General features: G+C 42.3%; 3 protein-coding genes across 17 annotated transcripts in view; 1 reads left to right on the top strand and 2 right to left on the bottom strand.

Moving 5' to 3' along the window:
* Window positions 1-670: 670 nt before the first annotated feature.
* On the bottom strand, window positions 671-2,994 carry mrps6 (mitochondrial ribosomal protein S6). Of its 4 annotated transcripts, none has more exons than XR_006828355.1 (3): window positions 2,448-2,994; window positions 996-1,028; window positions 671-902 (listed from the first exon to the last, which is right to left on the bottom strand). XR_006828355.1 is itself a non-coding variant. In XM_046070643.1 (3 exons), exon 1 carries the CDS (start codon window positions 2,804-2,806, stop codon window positions 2,474-2,476), a length of 333 nt encoding a protein of 110 aa, XP_045926599.1. In that variant the 5' UTR covers window positions 2,807-2,994; the 3' UTR covers window positions 671-902; window positions 996-1,028; window positions 2,468-2,473. The 4 variants fall into 4 exon arrangements, 3 of the variants coding, with proteins under 3 accessions (XP_045926599.1, XP_045926598.1, XP_045926597.1); XM_046070643.1 differs by having other exon boundaries at window positions 2,468-2,994; XM_046070642.1 differs by lacking the exon at window positions 671-902 and having other exon boundaries at window positions 910-1,028.
* Window positions 2,995-3,075: 81 nt separating this feature from the next.
* Window positions 3,076-11,845, top strand: nolc1 (nucleolar and coiled-body phosphoprotein 1). 6 transcript variants are annotated; one of them, XM_046070625.1, is made up of 15 exons: window positions 3,076-3,288; window positions 3,640-3,695; window positions 4,191-4,351; window positions 4,457-4,551; window positions 4,623-4,731; window positions 4,855-4,979; window positions 5,135-5,243; window positions 5,384-5,521; window positions 5,602-5,685; window positions 5,771-6,100; window positions 6,791-6,963; window positions 7,006-8,725; window positions 8,963-9,090; window positions 10,609-10,692; window positions 10,807-11,845. In XM_046070625.1, the coding sequence occupies exons 1-15, from the start codon at window positions 3,106-3,108 to the stop codon at window positions 10,963-10,965; spliced, it is 3,654 nt and encodes a 1,217-aa protein (XP_045926581.1). In that variant the 5' UTR covers window positions 3,076-3,105; the 3' UTR covers window positions 10,966-11,845. The 6 variants fall into 6 exon arrangements, with proteins under 6 accessions (XP_045926581.1, XP_045926580.1, XP_045926584.1 ...); XM_046070628.1 differs by having other exon boundaries at window positions 3,078-3,288; window positions 6,791-6,999; window positions 7,186-8,725; XM_046070627.1 differs by having other exon boundaries at window positions 3,078-3,288; window positions 6,791-7,034; window positions 7,200-8,725.
* A 3,937-nt stretch (window positions 11,846-15,782) lies between these two features.
* Window positions 15,783-23,274, bottom strand: part of micu1 (mitochondrial calcium uptake 1) — a 34,153-nt gene continuing 26,661 nt past the window's right edge. For all 7 annotated transcript variants that reach the window (XM_046070637.1, XM_046070634.1, XM_046070636.1 and 4 more), the window contains 4 exons: window positions 20,924-21,061; window positions 19,133-19,241; window positions 16,880-16,969; window positions 15,783-16,682 (listed from right to left, as the gene is read on the bottom strand). In XM_046070637.1, the coding sequence (XP_045926593.1) occupies window positions 16,522-16,682; window positions 16,880-16,969; window positions 19,133-19,241; window positions 20,924-21,061 (498 nt within the window). In that variant the 3' untranslated portion in view covers window positions 15,783-16,521. The remainder of the gene's footprint in view (window positions 16,683-16,879; window positions 16,970-19,132; window positions 19,242-20,923; window positions 21,062-23,274) is intronic.

Here is a 23,274-nt window from a genome sequence, read left to right as displayed (position 1 = left end):
CAGTTTTTCCTTAATGATGCTACGGCACTCCAGTCTGTCAAATGGTACCTCCACCTCCACATTTTCCCTACCTAAACTTGCCCTCGCAGCTTCATCAGGAGCCTCATTCCCCTCAACCCCCACATGTGCTGGAACCCACAAGAAACCCACACTAAACCCCCGCCTCTCTAATCTATAAACCCTTGTTAAGATCTCCCCAACTAAATCTAACCTAGCCCCTCCTCTTTCTCCCCCTATTGCCATAAAGCCAGATAGTGAGTCAGAACAAATGATGGCTTTCTCCACCCCATTTTCTTCTACCCACCACAAAGCCCATATGATTGCTACCAGTTCAGCTGTAAAGAACATAGAAACCTGGACTGTGTAAATGATTATGAATCCCTTTGCTCTGGGCCAGACGCCCAAAGCTACCCTAGGCAGCAGGTCTCTGGACCATCTTATTTTCTGTTGCAGTACTTCTGTTTTTCTCTTTTATTAAAAATAACAGTTTGTTGTAACTCAGTTATTTGCTCAATCCCTCACCAGCAATGTACAATTTCCACGGCAGGGTGGATTAAGCATGGTCAAGCAAAGGTGGTAAAGTAAAGATGAACATAAATGCAATTTGAGCGAAGTAAAATCAACAAGCTTGTGAAAGTCCCTGAATAATATTGGTAACCATTATCTCTTATAATCATGCAAAGTTGTTTTATTTGATCCAATGATAACAACTCACTCATGTTTTCAAGCTCATTGGCACTGTCATAGTTGTTTATAACTTACAGAGTTTTCTCAGAAGATAGTGATCAAGTTTGGATGCATCTAGGTCCAGAATGAAAAAAAGAAGTGAAATTGCCATCACTTCACTAAACAGGTGGAGCGCAATCTATGAAATGTTTTAACTCGAAGCCAAGAAGAACAACCTGCAAATAAGATAGAAAAACACAAGTTTATTATGACATAACATCCAAATGTAGGTCAACAACTATGGAAAAGTTCAAAGAGGGAAGCATCACACTGTCCATCTTCTGGATTTGAGCTGTGAAAACCTGTAAAACAAAAAAGGGAACAACCATTACACAGGGTTCTAGTTATAGTGCAGTGTGATCACCATAAACAGACGGTTCAATAGTATTGACTGCATGAACATGTTTAAACACATCACTGTAAAGTTCACAGACCACATTTTACAGCCTGAATTTTTGAGGAAGTTAATAAAAACCCAATAATGATGTATCAGCTTCTTTTTTTTAATCTTCAACACAATCCAGTAAAATATGCTTAAAGAACTGTGACAGAGATATGTACAGAGCATGACATTTTACCATTACAGTGCATTCTGGTGGACAAGCAACATTGTTTCTAAATGAACATGTTTTTTTGGTATTTCTGTACTGCAACCTCTTGTTAATTAGCCTTTACCGATATACTGATATGTGCTATAAGCCAAATAAGGAATTATATCTGCCATGCCAACATACTGGTCTGACTATACAAAATTTTCCACATGATCAGACTTTTTGCCCTTGAAAAAGAAAAAATCTCCTAAGCAATGGTGGGTGCAGTTAAGATGTAATAGCAAACATTTGACATGTCACTTCTTGTCATTTTGTCATGTCATTTGTTTATTCGTCCAAAATGAGTTCACCCCTGTGACGGCTTGTGTTTTTGCTCACTTTGTCACCCAACAAGTCTGTTCTGTTTTTTTCAGCACTGCAATAAGATCCTAACACCATGTTTGTTATCATTTGTTCAACTTGAGCACACTCTTAATCATTCAGATTTTCTCCTTAAAGCATGTACACTAACAATTATTCACTCATTAACTGCAACAAAGCTTTTAAATCTTACATTGTTGTGCATGTCCCCACCCATGTCAACCAATACCAGTATTGATGCACATTTTTTTAGCGTTTTCACAGCTATTCTTAAAGGTTTAATTCAGTTTTCATTTAACAACCTGGGAATTTGCTTTTGTAGATTTTGGGCAGCTCTTATTTTGAACAACATCGTAACTGATGACATTACATGGAAATGAAACAGTTTCATTTTTTGAGATCAAATCCACTAGTCTGTTAGTCGCTAAAAATGTTATGGAAAAGAAAAAAAAAAAAATATATATACATACATACATACATACATACATACATACACACACACACACACACACACACACACACACACCAAAAAGTCCACCATATAAACCTTAGATGTTGCAGCTTTACAACTTGTGATAGGCATGTGTCATTCACATTTGACTAAATCAAAATAAATGACTGATTAAGCAGATTAATAATATTAAATGATGAAAGCATTGCTTAGATGTGCAGCCCCAAATCCATGCATGGAACAGTATGTGGACACACAAGAGTCCCAACTTTTTTGGCGACTGGTGCACACAGGTGTGGATGAAAACATCCCTGCTGCTGTGGGTCTCATATTTAAACAGGTGCATGGTTGGTACTTGCTTTATCTTCACCCGCCTTACATTCAATCACTGTTGGGGGCCACAGCAGCTACTGCCGGGAGCTTCGGCGTCTTTCTTCAGCACAGTGGGCCTCACCACGTCCACATCACGGTGCAGGTGATCCAGTAAGCCTGTGACGATGCTGGGAGCTGCGTAGAAGTCGACCAGAAAGTATGCCCCCCGGGTGTGCTTTTGATTGTGCTTGGTTATCTTGTAGGGCAGGAGTCTCTCTCCCAGGTTCTCCAGGTCCCTCACCACCGCGCCCCGCTCCATCAAAGTCTCCACCGACCGCCGGAGAGCAGCAGCTGTCTCCGGCCGCTGCATCGCCTTCAGGATCAAGGCCAGCTCGTAGCGAGGCATGGCTTCGGCTAAGAGATCCTCGATTCACACTTTTAATTCAGCCGGCACTGGGCTAGTGTCATTGCCAGGTTACTCAGTTCAAAGACGACCATGTTATGACACGAGGGACAGGAAGGGTCCTTGGAGATGACGTATAAAGCATGCGCCTTGTTGACCTCGACATGGCTAATTAAATATTAAAAATAAGGAGAAATGAAGAAGGAACGGTGTGTAAAATGTCGTGTAATTTAATTAGTATTTTATTTAGCAATTAGCTTCAGGGAAAAGTAACCTATGAAGTGTATGCTGACGTCGTCATTATGCGCCTGTGCACATGCCCACAAGTGACGGTTCCGTTCACTTCCTTCCCTTCGAGAAGGATCGTGGTGAAGATGGCGGCGCAAAATTCGACACCGAGTGATCTTTACAAATGCGTTTATTCGTTTCTCCTGGAGAACAAGTTCACCAAGGCGGCTCAGCAGTTTCTGAAACAGACTAAAGTGGTAAGCGGCTCACCTTGTGTCGTTGACAGCCAGCTGGGCGTGCTGTCTGTCTCCAGGTGCTTTGACGTAAAGTAAAGACAGACTGCACGAGGCTGTAACCTCAGTACAACGGCAGCTGTGTGCACAGACCACACGGCCACCGGTAAAGTTAGCACGTGTCGGGGCACACTGTCAATTTGTGTTTCAACTGCCCCCTCTTTCTCCTGTACTAATTAACATTTCCGTCTGATGGATTGTGAATGAAAATCACAGTGTTAAAAATGTAGGCAAATGATTAACGTTACTTTCCACAAACTTTAAAAAGGCTGAAAGTGTTTGACTGAAGTCAGTGCCTCGCGGGTTTCTTTGCAGACTCCACAGGATCAAAATGAAGAAAGCCTCATCGACATCTACAACTTCTGGGTGAAGTGAGTAGCTTATTGACTTTCGCTCCTATTTCAAAGCTCACGTTTATTTAGTTTATATTAATATCAATAAACTTTGAAAATATGGCCGCCAGCTTTGCGAGTCGTTTCTTTCCCCCATCAAATGTCACTGCTAACGTGTAACGTTAGCGTTAGACACGTTGTCTCAGTCAAAACCTCTCAAAGCGAAAATGTATCCTGAAGCAGACTTTTTTGGACTTTAAATTCAATATCTCCAAACATAGTCTTCTTTAGCAGGTCAATGTGAAATGCATTTCCTTGTAAAACTAAATTAATTTGGAACAAATCACTGCTGCTGCCCCAATATCCTAGGGTTTATTTGTTGTCTCTAGCATATTGGTCTCCAGTTGGCAACAATACGCTCTGTCCCTTCTGTTCAGCTTGAGGTGAGACTTATGCTGTTTATTTTATGAATGACAGGTGGATTGTATTTTAGAGTAGAGTCTCCCTTTTTAATATCACTTTTGGTTGTTCTAGGTCTCCTGAAACCAAGAAACGAAAAGCACCTACCAACAAGGCTGAAGCTTCAAATGGCCCATCAGCCAAGAAAGCAAAAACCAGTACAGAGCGCTCCAGCAGTGAAGAGTCGAGCAGTGAGGATGAAGCTGTTGCAAAACCAATTAAAGCAGCCCCTGCAGGTAATATTAATATACTGTATTTGACACAGCACCTAGAAGGCTGGCTGATGTCAGTAATGTGCCATTCTGAAACCAGCATTATCAGATTACATTTGTTTGTTTCAGCAGCCAAGGTGGTGCCTGCTAAAGCAGCAGCTAAAGCTGCATCCAGCAGCAGTGAAGACTCCAGTGAATCAGAGGAGGAGAAGGTTCCTGCAAAGGTAGGGAGGATTAATTAATGCAATTTGTTTGTGGGTTTATGCTGTTATTAAAATGTATTTTCTGCATGTAGGCTCCTGTGAAGCCGCCTGCTGCAGGCAGCTTGAGGAAGAAAGACAGCAGCTCAAGTAGTGAAGAATCTGACTCTGAGGATGAGCAGCCCGCCAAAGCTGCTGCACCAAGTTAGTTTGTAGCCAGAGGTCATGAATATCGTATAATGCAACTGTCTTTAATTGTGAACTAAAAATAAACTGATAATGTGAATGCGTTTTGTCAGATTTACTTAATTTACCTCTGAAAAACAGAACCCAAGGCTGGTGCAGTCACAACACCCAAACCAGCTGTTCCTGCTAAAGGTGCCGCTCTGAAAAAGCAGGAGAGCAGCAGTGAAGAGAGTTCCTCAGATTCTGAAGATGAAGAGCCAGCCAAGGTATGCTAAAAGAATCTGGCCACATTTTTTTTTTTTTTCTTGTTGTTGTTCATCTTTATTCTAGAGCTTAAAATAACGTAGAGCTTAATCAAATGGTGAGTGCAGTAGGTAAACGTATACCACAGACCACATGATTATGTCACATGTCCTGATAGGCTCCAGTCAAACCCGCCCCAGTGAAGGCTGCTGCACATGCTGCTGAATCGAGCAGTGAAGACTCTTCATCTGAAGACGAGGCTCCACCCAGCAAAAAAACAAAAGCAGGTGTGTGTGTTTTGTTTACCATTGTGTATGCTCAGTGGCCTCCACGCACTACACAATAACAGCCCGACAGTGGCTCCATATAATTGCACCAAGGCCGTGTGTTATGTCATGATGCTGATCAGCTTCTTTTGTCTTGGTAGGAGCATACAGCGCTGTCCCACCTCCTGCTTCAGTCCAGAAAGCTCCAGCTGCACCAGCAGCCAGCAAGGCCAAGGACAGCGACTCCTCGGATACCAGTGATGACAGCAGTGACGAGGAAAAACAAAAGAAAGTAGCTGGTAAGAGATGCTCAACTTATGTCAACTTGGAAGTGTCAGTGTTTTTAATGCCGTGTCTAAAAGCACTGTAATCCTCACAGTGAAACCAGTCAAGGCCGCTGCTGCCAAGCCTGGTGTGCCCAAACCTACTGCAAAGAAGCAGGAGTCCAGCTCTGAGAGCTCAGGTAACAATCAGAATCCCAGTCATTTTCTAATTGGCGTGATCCAATGCCTGTGAACATGTGACAAATGTTTTTCATGTTTTTCCAGATTCAAGCTCTGATGAAGAGGAGACAAAGAAGCCCGCAGCCAAAGTCACCCCAGCTAAAGCAGCCCCAGTCAAACCTGTCCCAGCAAAGGCTGCACCTGCAAAAAAAGAAGACTCAGACTCATCAAGTTCAGAGGAGGAAGAGGAGGTGAAGAAACCTGCAGCGAAGATGACTCCCGCTAAGACGGCTCCAGCTAAACCTGTTGCAGCTAAAGTCACACCTGCTAAAGAAGAGTCCTCAGAGGAGGAGGAGACTGTAAAGAAGCCCACAGCTAAACCCGCACCTGCCAAGACTACTACCCCCGCTAAAAAAGACGAGTCCTCAAGCTCGGGTAAGAGACACCAGACTCTGAGCATGTGAACTCAGCATTTCTGTAAGTGAAATTGTTCTTGTTTAGAGGTGTGCAATACGTATCGTCCACGATAATATCTTAATTGTTGTTTTAAAGAAGTGTGAGCAGATATTATCAAGCAAGCTATGTCATCAAAAACACCTTGCAGTACATGTGTGGTAGAGTTTAACAAGCAATATCTGCTGAAAAATGCATGACTGAAGTTAAAATGACTGAACAAAGAGCGCCAGGAGATAAAACACTGATACCACCAGCCTCGCAATCTGCGTTGTTAGATTGAATTGCTAGATGTGGATCAACCTTACTCGCATGGAGGTAAGACGGAAAAGACGGACGTCGTAAGTTGGTTGCCGTTTAAAGATCACAAACTAACCACCACACGGAATATCAAGAGTTTGAAAATCTTCGTGAGTCAGGTAGGTACCAGCACAAAAACACACTTTGGTTCAAAAACCATTGCAGTGATGATGACGACACAACCAAAGCCATTTAAACTCTGTTGCATTATATTGAGAGGTGGGATTTGGGAAATTGGGATTTATTGTGGGGCAGTTGTATTAGTCTGACTTGCTGTTTAGTTAGGTGTACCTAATAATAAACTGGCAACTGACTGTACATTCATGTGTCTTCATGAAAAATCCTCAAAATATAAATTTTTGTTCATCCCAGAATCAGATGGCACCTCTGAAGATGAGGCTCCTGCAAAACCTGCCACTAAAGCTGCAGCCCCAAAGACACCTGCTGCTGCTTCTAAACCTGCAGCCAAGGCGGCAGAGAGCAGCTCTGATTCAGAGGACTCCTCTGAGGATGAGGAAGAGCCAGTGAAAGCCAAGCCAGCGGCTAAACCAGCTACCCCAGCTTCAAAGCCTGCTACCCCAGCTTCAAAGCCTGCTACCCCAGCTTCAAAGCCTGCTACCCCAGCTTCAAAGCCTGCTACTCCTGCAGCAAAGCCTGCTGCTGCAGCAGAGAGCAGCTCAGACTCTGACTCCTCTTCTGAAGATGAAGAACCAGTTAAGGCTAAACCTGCAGCAGCTAAACCGGCTGCTGCTAAACCATCTACCCCGGCTTCAAAGCCTGGTACTCCTGCAGCAAAGCCTGCTGCTGCAGCAGAGAGCAGCTCAGACTCTGACTCCTCTTCTGAAGATGAAGAACCAGTTAAGGCTAAACCTGCAGCAGCTAAACCGGCTGCTGCTAAACCATCTACCCCGGCTTCAAAGCCTGGTACTCCTGCAGCAAAGCCTGCTGCTGCAGCAGAGAGCAGCTCAGACTCTGACTCCTCTTCTGAAGATGAAGAACCAGTTAAGGCTAAACCTGCAGCAGCTAAACCGGCTGCTGCTAAACCATCTACCCCGGCTTCAAAGCCTGGTACTCCTGCAGCAAAGCCTGCTGCTGCAGCAGAGAGCAGCTCAGACTCTGACTCCTCTTCTGAAGATGAAGAACCAGTTAAGGCTAAACCTGCAGCAGCTAAACCGGCTGCTGCTAAACCATCTACCCCGGCTTCAAAGCCTGGTACTCCTGCAGCAAAGCCTGCTGCTGCAGCAGAGAGCAGCTCAGACTCTGACTCCTCTTCTGAAGATGAAGAACCAGTTAAGGCTAAACCTGCAGCAGCTAAACCGGCTGCTGCTAAACCATCTACCCCGGCTTCAAAGCCTGGTACTCCTGCAGCAAAGCCTGCTGCTGCAGCAGAGAGCAGCTCAGACTCTGACTCCTCTTCTGAAGATGAAGAACCAGTTAAGGCTAAACCTGCAGCAGCTAAACCGGCTGCTGCTAAACCATCTACCCCGGCTTCAAAGCCTGGTACTCCTGCAGCAAAGCCTGCTGCTGCAGCAGAGAGCAGCTCAGACTCTGACTCCTCTTCTGAAGATGAAGAACCAGTTAAGGCTAAACCTGCAGCAGCTACACCAGCCTCAAAGCCTGGTACTCCTGCTGCAAAGCCTGCTGCTGCAGAGAGCAGCTCAGAATCTGACTCCTCCTCTGAGGATGAGGAAGAAGTGGTGAAAGCCAAGGCGGCAGCAGCTAAGCCTGCAACACCGGCTGCAAAGCCCGGGGCAGCAGCAGACAGCAGCTCGGATTCTGATAGCGATAGCTCAGACTCAGAGAATGAGGCAGCCAAACCTGCAGTCAAGAAACAAACTCCAGCAGCAGCCAAGAAACCTGCCCCTGCTGTCAGCAAGGCTCCTGCAGACACCAATGATGACAGCTCCAGTGACGAGGAGGAACCCAAGAAGGCAGTGCCATTACCCAAGCCCACAGCTGCAAAAAAGAAGGCTGAGGAGAGCAGCTCCGACTCCTCGGACAGCTCTGATTCTGAGACGGAGACCAAGTCCACCCCTGCTAAGCCTGCAGTCACCAACGGCAAGGCAGCAACACCCAAGGCTGCAGCAGCCAAGACCCCTGCAAAGCCAGCAGAGTCCTCCTCCAGTGACAGTAGCTCTGAAGAGGAAGAGCAGGCCAGTAAAAGTACTGTAAAACCTGCTGCAACAGCCAAGACCACCTCTGCAGCTAAACCTAAAGAGAGCAGCAGCAGCTCCTCAGACAGTTCATCAGAGGAGGAGGAAGCACCACGCAGAGCAGCCACAGCACCCAACACCCCCGCAACAAATGGTACGTCTCAAACAACATGTGGCCATTTAACAGGGAGATTAAATATATTAATGGGTAAACTGCACACTGGGTGGATCCCTCAGCCAGCCATTACTAGAAATGGCCCACCTTTATTGGTCTTTTTAAGTGTTGAGCAATTTCATGCATCTTAGGTTTATAGAACACTGTAGTGTTTACTGGTACACAATTGTTCTCCCCTTTAACACATGTACCTATTTTTCTCTCTGATTGATGCAGGTACCAATGCAAAGAGAAAAAGAAATTGTGAATCATCAGAAAGTGAAGGGGAAGAGACAGAAGTCAAGACACCAGACAACAAGAAAGCAACCACAACACCACAGACTTTTCCTAAAGCCAGTAAGAAGGTAAGACCTACTAGAGCTGGAACTTAGTCTGAAGCCTGAGTTGCCAGTGAGTTTTGGGGGTTTCCAAAACAACTTCTATGGGTGGGGGAAAACATTTATATATGTAAGAATCAGGATTCAATTCACAGCTTCCAGTACAGCTAGCTCAGGGTTTCTGCTGATAACATTTATCTGTGGTAAGAATGTGTAGTGAAGAATACAGGACTACTCTGTAGTAACACTTCATGATCAGGGACTTGATATTTCTCTTCTGTGACCGCCAACACAACACTTTCAGCAATTATTATGCTTAAATTACGGCTCACTGAAGTAACTTAACTGCGTCTTATAGCGTACCCTTTTTTATTTCTCCTGACTGCGGCAGCGTGCTGGTACTTCTGTCACACACCGGGAGAGACTCATTTCCCGCAACAAAACCGGCTAGTTTGACACACACACACACAACACGGGTTACACACAAGGCCACCTTCCCTAAAGGGGAGGCTCATCCCATAACACAGCGGAGTTAAGCTGTGGGTGTTCTAACCTAAGTTGTTAGAAAACGCATTAGGCTTAAGTGTTTGTTTACCCTGATACACTAGGGCTGTGCAATTAATCGAATCTTAATCGCAAGTTTGATTTTTGGCTTCCAACGACTCCCAACAAGTTAATCATGATAAAATATGATCATTAAATACGAAATGAGCAAGATTTTATTAATGTGAAATGGACATCTACAACTTTACAATCAGTTTGAACCTATACACATTTTCGACTGCAAAAAAATATTTTAAAAAATATAATATATTTGACTCTTTCCACTCCTGTGTTTTGTTTTTTTTTTGTTTGTTTTTTTTAGGATAAATGTCATGGTCTGCATTGGCACACATTATTTCTAGTGCCACTGGATTAAAATGGAGGCTCTACTCTTTATTTACCCGCCATGGTGAATCGTAGAATCGGAGCTCCATTAATGATGGCTTTTTTTTTTCAACCACACGCACACGCTTCCGTCAGGTTCAACATACATGATTGTGATCTACATTATGACCAAAATAATTGTGATTATGATTTTTGCCATAGTCGAGCAGCCCTAATAGACAGAGAGGGGCAGTGGTGGAGGAAGTACTGAAATCCTTTCTGTAAAAGACCACACTGTGAAAATACCCTTACTAGTAAAAGTCCTGCATTGGAAATGTTAGTTACTGCTAAGTATAGTCAGGAAAATACACTTGAAGTATTAAAAGTAAAAGTACTTGATGCTGGAAAATGCCAACCTCAAAATTATTAACTTAAAATTATGGGGGGAAAAAAGCAGCAGATTCTTCACATTTGTTAAGCTGGAACCATGAAATGTATTTATTTACGGACAAAATGGATACCCCCAATAACATTGTACTTTGGCAACACTACAAGAATGTCACACACAATCACCCAGAGATGCGTTCATGCCATAATTTGCCACACCGCTTGTCTTAGCACACGCGGACTGGAGTGGATTCAGAAATTAGCACTAACTTAAAATAACTTGTCTTTCAGTCTTCCAACATACCGTTCCGTAGAATAAGAGAGGAAGAAGTAAAGGTGGATCCCCGCCTCACAGACAACTCTTTTGATGCAAAGGTGAGTTCAGTAACATCTGCGAGCATTCATACAGCAGCACTGCACGCTAAGATTGCTGAGGTGAGCCAATAATTTACTATTAAACATCATGTTCATTTCTCTTTGCTATTCCAGTTTGGAGCCAAAGGGGACTGGGGCCAGAAAGCTAACGACGTGCTCAAGTTCACGAAAGGCAAGTCATTCCGCCATGAAAAGACGAAGAAGAAGCGGGGAAGCTACCGTGGCGGAGCCATCTCCACAACAGTCAACTCTATTAAGTTTGACAGTGACTGAGGACATTCTCACTCTCTCCCACCTGAACTGTACTGTACCTGATCAGTTGTTTGCTTCCTCCGCCTGTAAACAGTCCCTCTATCATTACCACGCAGCAATACACTGAAAGAGGAATGTGACCCGTAGAGCTGAGTTGGCACTTTCATTTAGTTAGCTGCCCTTAGTTTGAAATAGAGCCCATTCGTTTGATCTCTGATCTGTAGCTACAGCTAGTGGACCTGTGGCAGCAGGAGAGAGAGACTTCAGACTCTTTTGCTAAAGGTTGATATCAATGTGACGTTATTACCACTTATAGCCACTAGGTGGCTGCAGGCCATCTGTTAATGGTAAAAAGCGAATGTGTGTTGGGCCCCTTATAATTTTGCTTGTTAGTCTGTACTTTATTCTCAAATGACATGTCTTGTCATTTCTTTGTAACATACATTTTTCATTTATCTACGTACGAATTACAGCCATTCATCCCGACAGGCTCTTTATTGTGTGTAAACAAAAGGCTGATATTGATTTTTAATGTATCACATGGATTTCTTGAAGTTTGGTGAGAGGGCGTGTTCTCGGGTTTTTTCTCTTTACATTTCATGAACATTTGGAGAGTAGAACTGAGTTTTATACTGTGTATTTATTAAGTTTTATTCCATTTCAACCTTACGGACCTATCAAGCCATCTCGAGATATTCTTAAGCCATTTTGCTTTGTTTCTCCTGGCGTTAGAATTCCCCTGACAAACCCCTTTGTTCATCAGTGGTGTGGAATTTATCCACAAACATAACTGAGAGCCATGTTTGTTTTGATTATTTGAATTTACTCTGAACTTTTGTGTACCTCTTTATTTTTTTATTGTCAATTCTTGTAACGATGATTAAAGACCTTACAGACTAAATGTTTGTGTGATTGGATTCATTATTTTGAGGCTCTATTTCTTTATTGACAGTAATTTGTCCTGTCAGGGGCAGTTTATCATTGAGCTGTGTTCACTCAGTTGGTTGTAGTTTTACATACTTGTCCATTTATTAATGTGTCTATGCTAGGACTGGGTAACAAAACAATAATTGTGATGTTTCTTGATGGAACAAATATTAAATATTTGATTTAATTAATTTAAGTCATGAACAAATGAGTACTTTTATATTAAGATATTGTTGAGGAAAAGGGACTGAAGGAAAAATTGATTATAAAAAGATTCTATCATAATTGTCTTGAATGTTCTACCTCAGATTTGTTAAGTGATCCACTGTCTGGCAAGTGTTTGTCATGTTCTGACCATAAAGAAAAGTTTATAACCCACAATTAACAATCTGACTCAGAAGCAAAAATCAGTCTTTAAACTTGAAATAAATAATGATTTGACATTTATCGTGATAATTATCAATATCATCTGATATGTAATTTTTTATTATAACATATTGCCCCCAGCAGTAATCTATGCTCATCAGCTCTGTTATCAATTATGTATCTGCTGTTTTTGTTTGCTTTAATTAAAGGGCACAAGTCAAACGTCTGTAGTAGTTAAGTTCTTCCTCTGGAGAGGGCGGTGCAGACCACTGATCCAAGCATTTTTTATTAAAGCCAGTAGGTGTCAGTCAAATAGCTCTTTGCTCCATGACTGACCTTCAGTTGTAAATGTGAAACTCAGTACAGGTTGTGAGCTGAGGCCTTATTACGTGCCATGCACCGTTTTGAGGGTGGCTGTTATATATAGGCATTGCAGTCCCACTGAGATGGATGTGCTGCTTCACAATAAAGGACAAAGGAATGACTGGGCAGTTATGACGAGTACACTGATAATTCATGTGTAAAATGGGTGAAGTGTTTATTCCAGACAAACTAGTACACTCCGTTACAAAATACAGAGGAATATGTTTCAATTTTCTTACTCAGTGAGGTCGTGTACACAATTATTTCTAGTCTTTTATTAACTATGAAAAGCTTTCTTGCCACTTTATCTTCACTAGAAGAAAAGAAAGCTGGAACCCAAAGACTTCTCCAATGTTCACAAATATTTTAGGTTTTTGGACCAAATTATCTTCAGTTTAAATTGCAGCAGTATATTAACTGCTCTTGCAAAGAGATAAGGCTTCACTTTGCAACCAACTTCTTTAAACAGCTTTGATACTGTCAATAACTGGTATTACTGTATCTGATCTGGATTGGTTCACCTTTTACCTTCTATAAAATGTTCTGTATAACCATAAATATCATTACATATCATAAATATTCATTATCAACTCCTTTAAATATCGTATTTGGGGTTCCACACCTCAATTCTTGGTCTAATCATATTTATTGGCAACTAAACACATTTCTTTTTTTGATTAATGCTCAGAAAGGAGACAAATACCGGATGTATTAGGTCAGGTACAGGAAAGAGTAAAAAATGAAACTATTCTTGAATTGCACGCCCATCACACCTCCAACCTAACGATGGCTCATGATTATACATATTCCATATAAAGTTTGTAGCCATAAATTTGTCATTTATATTATTGTCTTCCAATTAACTGCTATAACTCTTTTTGCACTCATAACTGACACCATTTTTTTCTTAAAATCTGGCCAATTTTTGCCATCCATATAATTCAAAATGCAATCTGTAAACACATTTCAGTTTACAGTTAAGTCGATGACACTCCCGACATGCTTCCCACCAGAACCTGCCAGTCTAAACAGCTTTTCCTTGTTTATATTGGATCCTGGATTTGTCAGAATATTTTTACAGTACAGCAGAGGTAACCCTGAAACGATTTTTAGCAGCTCCTGTCTCTCATGGCTCTTTCAAAGCAAAGATATGTAGTTTTCTTTCCATGTTGTCAACAAAACCTGCTGGTTCTTGACAGTGACAGCAGCTGGTGGATTGTAACAGAAACTGAATGACTCTCTCTCTCTTCCCCCCCCCCGGTTCCTCTATCTCCTTTTCCACGGGCCTTGGTAGAAAGCTTCTTGCTTTCATTGTGTAGTTAAATCTGCAGAGACAAGATAACTCACCTTTTAGCAACTTTAAACCACTTGCCAGTTAGTTTCAGACTTATTTGAAAATGTTCCTTTTGACTTCTTACAGAGAAGTGGGCAAAGTGGTCTTTAGGCTGAACACTTCAGATTTACTATAAGGAAGACTGGGCTAACTCTGTTCTTTCATTGGTGCAATAATAATAAGTTTATTATTTTTGCATTAACTTATAATACATGACAGATGGCACACAACACATGGCTTAATGAGTCACACACTCACCACATTCAGTGTGAAGAAAAAGCTTAATTTCCATGCACACATGACCAACAGCACATGCACTGTCCATACAGTTAATGCATCTACCCACCGAGGAAATGTGTACATTTCTGTGCCTACACATAAAGAGCTGTTGACTTAGGAGGGAGGTCTGCAATCACTCCAAATATAACCCCCTTCCCAAAGTCTGACAACAGTTAACCATTGAGCGTTGCTTCACTGCTCACCATGCAGGGAAATCTGACAGAGCGTGCTTGCTCGGGGTTTACATGGCTGAGCTGTTGAGAAGGGGGGGCTGCAGTACAGCTACTGCAGAGCTGTTACTGGGCAATTTTTCAGTGCAGACGGAACTATTGCTGAGAGACTCAATGCAGTTAGAGGCAATGTTGCTGGCAGCATGTTGGAAACTCTGAAGCCAATGCGAGCTACAGGAGCCTTTAGGACTTGAAAGCAAAAAGAAAACCAGTGTTGCTGCTATTAGCTATTAGTATTCAATTAGTCAACTAAGAGAAAATCAATCAACATTTTCACAATACATTAATTGTTAGTCATTTATCAGGCAAAAAATCCACACATTTACTGGGTTCAGCTTCTTAAATGTGATTTGCTGGATGGTTGGTTGGATTTAACAAGCAATATGATTGCATTTCCACAGTATTTCTGACACTGTACAGACTAAATGATGAATCAATGAATTAAAAAAAAAAATAAGGTAATCAACATACTAGTCAACCATGAAAATGACTAGTTGCTAGTTATTGTGAAGACAAACCATGTATCCAATTTTAGTGATTTTGAAGTTTTAAAAATTCTGTTCCATTGCGGTTTGAGAAAATCCTCCTGAATCTTAAACTAAATGCATTTAAAACCCCGTTGGATTAGCGTATTTTCACAAAGCAGGAAAGAAGGCTGTAGTCAATGTTTTGGTGATAGTTTCCACAGGACTGCACCTTTATATTTACAGGTGAGTGTTCTAACAGTTGATGCAACAGCGAGGATTAAAAGTTCAGTTAAAAATCATTTTAAGTTCCATGTGATTGTAATGACTGACTTAAGCTGTGGAAATAACAGGAGTGAGGAATACTGAAGAGAGGCCCTTCCACCTCATCTCTTGCCAAGCAATCACTCCTGAGTACCACTACAGTCTGTCAGTCAGTCGCAACGAGAGCAAGCCAGCTCGTTTCAGGCCAATGCAACACAGTGTGTGTACGAAGGGGCGGCAGTACAATCTTTTAATGGGCAGCAGAGGCAGAAGACTGCCCATCCTGTCCATTTCAATTAGACAAAACTGCTGACTGCTCCTGCACACACACATAACCATCTCTTTCTTCCTCTGGCACACACTCAAATGCATACAATCAGCTGTGCATTTTCGTCTGAAAATGTTACACCCCGTTTCATTACACACACACACACACGCACACATTACACACACACACACACACACAAAATGAGTTCAATGGATTCCCATGGATTAGTCTCGCTAATCCCCCACTGTGCTTTTCTCTGAGTCAAAAGGTGAAAATGAGAACATGGCAGGAAAACAATCCAACTTACAAGTCGAACAGTCATTCGTAAATAAAAGCTTAATAAGTTTTACATTATTAAAAACATCTTTAATAGTGCATTTCTTCTAACATATATCTTATATAAAGTGTTGCAGTGAGCAATAATAATTAGAAGAATACACACTTTGAAAAACACATTGCAGAGCAAGGCAAGCATCATTGATCTTTTATGGGTACAAAATGATAGGAGCAAAGACGCAGCTGGAGCTAGCAGACTGAACGAGGAGGCGCTAACAAGATTACAGACTTCTGCTCTCTGTCCCGCCAAAGAAATAACTAAGGGTCTGTTGTCAGTACAGGACAGACATACTGCGGCATTTATACAGCTGAAGGTCAAATAAGATGGATTCCACTTGTCTCGCCTTTTAGCAGCAGAATGTGTTAAATACAGACACAAAAGTTCTGTCTTTAGCGTTCAATAAATAATCTGCTGACACTGCAATCCTCTGTATAATATAGCAAAAATAAACATACAAACTTTGTATATTTTAAAATATACAAACACCTATGATGACTTAAGACAGACAAGACTGGAGTAACATTTCAGGACAGACTGCGCTGTGTCAGCATGCTTCGGCCACAATGTTACAGCAACATGCGTTAATGATTGATCAGAGCTGCGGTGCCAGTGATTTCACTGCATTAATTGTCTATTTAAATTTTTCTTGAGACCTATTGAAGGAGAAGGCCTTTGATGCTACCGGTGTTGTTGCTTCATTCACTCGCTTTCTTTCTCTCCCGCTCTCACGTTGCCTCCTGTCTATATTATGTCTTCGGTGTGGCAAAATCCCAGGCGGTATCCTGGGCGCACTTCCACATGGCACGCACCAGCCGAGTGAAGCCCATGTCCTTAGGTTTCTCCAATCCACGCATCAGCCGCTGCTTCATAATGGCTATGAACTCCTTATTACTAAGCTCTCCGTTCCCTGAGGAAGACAGACAGGGGGAGAGAAGGTGGGAGAGAGGGGCAGAGGCAGGGGAGAGATGATGAAATAAGGGGTAAGTAAGAGGAGGACAGTGAATTCATCCATTTATTGATGGTTTCCACCTGTAAGCAGAGGAATTATTTGCTCTCCATAATTATTTGCAGAGAAGAGCTACAATGAACCAGCCAGGTACTTACCATCACAGTCGAACAGAGCGAACACCACATCACACACGTGGTCTGACAGCTCCACTTTGGCCACGGTTCGGGCCACCTGCTTCATGGTCACTGAGACACAGAGGGAGGGAAGCACAGATAGAGCGATTCACCATTTGTGGAAGAGAGTAATAGAAGTCACACAAGCCAGTTCATAAATGGCCCATGTGGAAGACATTTTGCACAATCAAACTGCTTGCGATCGATGGCAGGCAGGGCTCCCTTTCACCGGGGAGACTATCTGACAGACACGACAATGAAAAAAGAAAGGGGCTGAGAGGAGTGAGAGGAGCAAGAGGAGCAGACAGCATCAGCTGAGAATGAGGCTGGCTGAGAGGAATGAGACAAAGACAGGAGGGGATGGAGGTGTACAGAGTAAGAAATGGAAATGGAGACAGGGAAGAAAAAAAAAATCGCCTCAGGGGCATTTCAGAAAAGTAAATAGATGATAAAATGATGAAAACCGCCATTGTCTCAACCGGAATGATTGATTATCAGACTTCAAAGGGCACACAAGTGGAAGCAAAGCTAAAGAAAAAGAGAGGAGGATGAGAAAGGGGAGAGGGCTGGGATGAAAAGAATATCATCTGACAAACACTCCCTGCAAATGGGAAGACAAAAAAAACTGCTGAATCACTTCACCAAGAATCTCATGAGTGGCCTTCTATTTTACCTTTAAGAAAGGCTACGTGCAGCTCCAGATAACACACCCACATATGAGAAACTGTACTAAGAAAGTGTGAAATCATTGGATTTGAGAGTGAGATGGAAAAGATGAAAGATAGGACAAAGAGAAACAGACTCCTTTAGGCTCGAAGAGCAGGGAGACGGTTTCACTGTGCAGACGATGGGAGGACGGAGATCATTTGGAGCAGCATGCCTGGCAGCTCGCCACGTACCCTCAGCAGCCTGAGGTTATCAATACCACCCTCCCACAACACACTCACAAACATACCAACACAGACAGACACACACGGCTTGTTACTGTAGAGACATGCGGCTGAAACCATAAGGTGGAAAAGAGCACCTCAGGGTCGGCGCTGCATACCCCTTAAAGCAGCAGCTATTTCATCAGTCAATCAGAGCTAACGGACGTGCTGACAGACAATACATGGAGGCCTACTGAAGTGCTGTATCACTGCAATAAATGAAGAAAACATTGACTCATCACAACAATTGCCTTATTATAAAAGCTACAGGTCCTCGGTGCCTGTGCTGCTCTAACATTAAATTGACTTTCATTGTTAGGATCTGGCAGACGAATGGATCCAGTAAAAATGAATGTGTTGAGGAGGATAACGGAAATAAGACTAATTTAATGACTGATTTGACACACCATTTGGTCTTGTTGAATCAACATTGTAGACACATTCTACAGGAGCGAGAATGCAGAGTCATCGACAGTCTACTCTGTCTGGTAATTAAACAGATAATCCTTAAGATATTCATGTAATTAAACCCCATTTATGACCCAATTTATGGTCGGCATCTTCTCTGCAACAGCCATTCAATTCATTTCCACAGTAATTAGTCTTTATATGGTAGGTTTCATTTATAGTGGCGGAATCTGTCATTTCCACAGCAGATTCAAATTCCAAAAAAGAGGATTTCACAGGAATCGATGCACGCATGTAATCCAGTATAATTGTAGTTAATTGATAACAGCCTGACTGTTTGCACTAGAAGTAACTGAATACAGCACCACAGCAAACGGAGCATCCTACTGCAGTTGCTTCACATTAAAGCGAACAATAGGTGGCTTTTATTGTGAAGAAAATCTTAAGGATTACCATTTTAACATCTTGCTTTAGGGTACTTTGGAAGTGTTAAACTTTTCCTCCAGCCACCAGCTTAGAGGTGAAATACACCATTCCTGGAGCTTAGGACGTAAAGAGCAACCATGTAATGACTGAGGTCAGCTCAGTTCCGACAGTCCTCTCCATCACTGCACTGTCAAGTAGGAAGTGAGCTGTCGTGTGTGAGTGCGTGTTGGATTTAAGCATGCGCTCTCCCGCAGGCTTGGAAGAAGAGGCGGTAGATGAATGGATGGACAAACAGATGACAAATTGCAGAGCAAGGTTTGGGAGCAAAGCCAGGCAAAAAGAGATGCGAAATGCCGATCTGGCTGGCTAACTGTTAACAGCTCTTAGAGACAAGAGGATGAAAGTGACAACAGTGGGAGTAATTAGAAGGAAAGAGAGAATGTCAGAGGAAAAAGGGCAAATGTGGGTGTACCTTTATCTATGGAGGCTCCAGCCATGTGGTAGAAACTCAGGGCTGTGTCAACGTCATTCACGTTCTTCAGGAAAGTAAAGAAATTCTCCACCTCCTCAAATGTGATGCCCTGCACAAGATGGGAAAATATATATATTGGAATAAAAAGGGGCTGGGCATTTTCATGACAATAGCTGCGACTGCACAATGAGATTTTTGGGAGCTGCTCAGCAGTGTGACACAAATGACGGTGGGAATTGGGCAGAAGCAGGTGACACACATGGATAAACAGTGTACCACGGGTGAACAGACGGTCTAAGACACACGTGCACACATATAAACAGACGCGGAGTCATACAGCTGCCACACACTGCTGATGAGCTCATTTGCAAAGAAAAGTGAGCAGCTGGTCTTAGGCAGTAAATAACACTTCTCTCATTTACATTGCAGGTTATTCCAATGCTGAGAGACAGACAGTGGGATGGAAAAAGAAGGTAACCAGTGAAAGAGAGAGACACAATCCTGGCAGCACCTAGCCTCATCTTTTTCCTTATGCCTGGGAGGAACAGCAGCTACCCTGCTTTCGCTTTTCTTTTCTCTACTAATCGCTGCATTTAACCATCAAACTTGCCTTATCATAGATTAGTCTGACATCTGTGGTGTTTTAATGTATCCGAACAAGATAATATGTGATGCTTACTATCTTTTTGTTTGTGTGTGTATGTGTGTGTGTGTGTGTGTGTGGGGGGTATTTCGCTACGACACCTCTGGGGATAGGATATGCATGGGCGTATCTTGAGTCAGTTGACTGATGGGGCTCATTACAGTGAAGCAGAACCAGCTTGAAACCAAAGTTCATGCGAAGCACTGGAAATAGGAAAGGGATTGGCATATACCTAAGTTGGCAGCAAGCCTCTACATCTTGAATATTTTTACAGTTTTCCTCTGTTTGGTCTGTCCCAGTTGAGCCATTTTACTTGCTTTAGAGTAATGCGCTGGTGTTGGGTGAAAGAATCTCTAGGCGAAAAAGGGAAGATTTTTCTAACAAACGCTCGCATGGTACTCCTCAGCCTGAAGTAAACGAACCTGAATAAGGAGCAGTTGATTGATTGGAAGAGCAAATGAGGACGAGAACAAAGCCCGGAACAATCAGTGTGATGCTGCGGACACACTGACTGAGAAAGGGCTTATTAAGAAGCTCAAAGAGAAATGCAGGACTAATCGTGTCCTTTGTGCTGACACATGCTGCTCTGTGTACAAGCAGAGACAGTGGAAGGTAGAGGAGTTCGGGAAAGTAAGTGGCGGTCAGGTGGATGATGTCAGGCTTTGCTGTCCTCTCCCAGCGGTGTGTTATCTCTCGTCCTGTCTCTCTCACACACTCACAATGTCCCAGTACAATCTCCTTTTCCCTCCGGGCGTATGCCATCTGTCCTCGCATGTAGGCCAATTAGTTAAAACACTCACACCACCAAATCTAGCACCAGAAAAATGTAAAGAACTTTTCTAACAAAATTGTGGAGATTAGGCAGCATTTTAACAATAACCTCAGAGAGATTGGCACGGACACATGCCCACACACACTTCATTTACTAATTTTACATTAATCTCTTTGTCAACTCTTTGAAACTCAGTGGGCTCTTTTAAATCTCTTCTCAAATCTCACTATTATCGTATGCTGTTTTTATACATTATTGCTGTTATTGTATTTTTTAATGCTGATTTTATTATTATTATTATAAATAACCACGGAGTACCAATCATTTATCTCAGAGTTTTATGAAAGTGTGAATAAGAGTACGCAGATTTATCTACCTGTGCATCCTTAAACATCTTCTTCAAGCCCTTCTGCATCTGCTTGAGTTTACGAGACTGGACGCCACTATAGGCCAGCAGCATTCCCCCAAACTGTCTCTCCGTGATTCTGCCGTTCACAGGATCGTTCCTCTCGAACTGTGGGGGGGGGAACACAGGAAGATTTAGTGCTATGCAGGGGGACAAACAAATTAATAGGAGGAGGAGGGCATGGTGAGATGAGAAACAGTAAATACTGGTGTCAGACTTCAAGCTGAATCATGCTTGGAGCTGGCACCTGTGACATTAAATCTGCATGTGCATTTTTTTTTTTTTTACAATTTTCCACAAAAACATGACTTAACAGCAGCAGGCCTTGGCTGTCAGGTCTATCCAGTTGATTTATGTCTGAGGCTGTTCGACAATCACTCCCTCATTTCTCTCTGAACGTGCTCACCTCTCAAAATGTTAAGTTGTTGCACTTGCGAGAGGGAGATCATGACTAAGCCAAAATAAGCGTGGTGGGAAGATTTCAAGCGTAACCCGACCATTCGTGCACCTGTGGAGGACGTCAAGTCACAACATTGACATTCTAACAGTTGCTCATTTACACATCAAGCAGCTTACGTAACGAGATTATCATTCATTTGGAGTCGTGTTTCTGGCCACCTGAATGCAAGTCTAATAGTTACTCTCTTTTAGCTCTGTTTTGGTCTCCACCAACTCCCTCAGGAAATATCAGGTCCAAAGTTGCTAACTTTGTCTGTCTCCTGTTTGGTGCTGAGCAGGTAGTGTGTATAGTGAGTTTTTTTTAAGCGTTTTCTCTGAAAACAGATGCCTACTGCAGCTAAGAGTGACACATGCGTGGCGAGGACTGACAACTAAACAATGATCTGAAACTCTCTATAAAGCTCCGTAAAGTCGAGGGGAGCTGCAGATTCAGGTGATAATTCTCTGTAGGTTCATCACTATGAGCAACCCCTTTGTCACAGTTTACACATTGTCTCTATAAAAATACTGATTATAGCCTCTTTAAGAACAGTAGGTCTGGTTATTCTGACATTTATTATGCATGTACATACATATAGGCTTAATAAAAACAGTCAAATGTGCATCCCAGTGTTTTGAAAATTTTTAAATTATGCTTAAAGCTTAAATTATGCAAACTATATTGTATTTCCAGCTTTACTGGGGAATTCATCAAAAAAGGGTAGGTATTAAAAGAGTTACAAACATAAGTGAGAGAATGAGTTCAGCGTGCTGCAAAAAACCCCAGCTCCAGCTGGTGAAATAGGACCTATGGTGAACTGCAGCCTCAGCAAAAAAAGAAAGATAGGAGCGTAGGACTCGCAAGAATTGGATCACCCATGTTAGTGTCAACCTTACCTGTGGTGTTATGACTGCCCTCTCTGAGCATTGTGGTATCATTAAGACCTGACAAATTTTCTTAATGCTAGATTCTCTGACTCGAGTCCTATTCTTGGAGCTTAAGATGACTGTAGGGATGGAATGGTTACTGGTTTAATGACAAACCATAGTAAAGTTCCCAACGGTTAGTGTTACCGTTTTAAATTCTAAGCATTATTAAAACCGTGTGCAATTACCGCCCTCTGAAAAACTCACTGTAAAGGCTGTCCAGCATCAACCATAGTTAGCACCAGTCTCCCAGACGCAGGCGTAGGTTTGTTCTGGGTCAATAAAAACATGGCATCGACAGCGCTCTAGAGAATTTTCCACTGGTCTGGTTGTATTTAGTTTTTTTTTTTTTTTTTTTTTTTTTTTTTTACAAGAGTACTAAAGGGAACCTTGACTGAAGAAAATCGCTTCATAGCAAATGCAGGGTAAGTTAACCTTTAGCTCAATGCAAGATGTGGGGACTTTGTAATGAGGGAAAATGTCGTGGTTTGTCTGTCCAACTTGCTAATAGCTTGTAAACTGAAGCTCTTAGTGTTTACTCTTGTAAACACTACATATTGTTCTGCTGCTGTATGCATCGTGTGTCTGCAGATTCTATTCACCCATTGCACACAACGACACATTACGTAGTTGAGCCACCCAACCAACATATTTTGTTCATTTAGATTTCAGCAGTCGCCAGAGTGGTTGCAAGTGTTCAAACAGGAGAAACGCTCCTATTCTAGGCATGCACCGAAATGAAAATTCTTGGCCGAAGCCGAAGATGATGAAAAAATTTGCAGAATACCGAACAAGTATTTTTTTTTTTTTTACCATTGCATAAATTAAATAGTCAAAATGTGTTTTTTAGGCGTTTCCCACTGGATTTGGAGAGACTATGGTGGTTGGGTCCGAGGCCCAAGAGGGTCCAGTAAAGTAAAGTTTTCTTTAATGGACATGTACTATGTTTTATACTT

Source organism: Micropterus dolomieu, linkage group LG15, assembly GCF_021292245.1.
Source record: "Micropterus dolomieu isolate WLL.071019.BEF.003 ecotype Adirondacks linkage group LG15, ASM2129224v1, whole genome shotgun sequence".
NCBI lineage: Eukaryota > Metazoa > Chordata > Actinopteri > Centrarchiformes > Centrarchidae > Micropterus > Micropterus dolomieu.
This window is presented reverse-complemented; position numbering and strand designations above follow the sequence as displayed.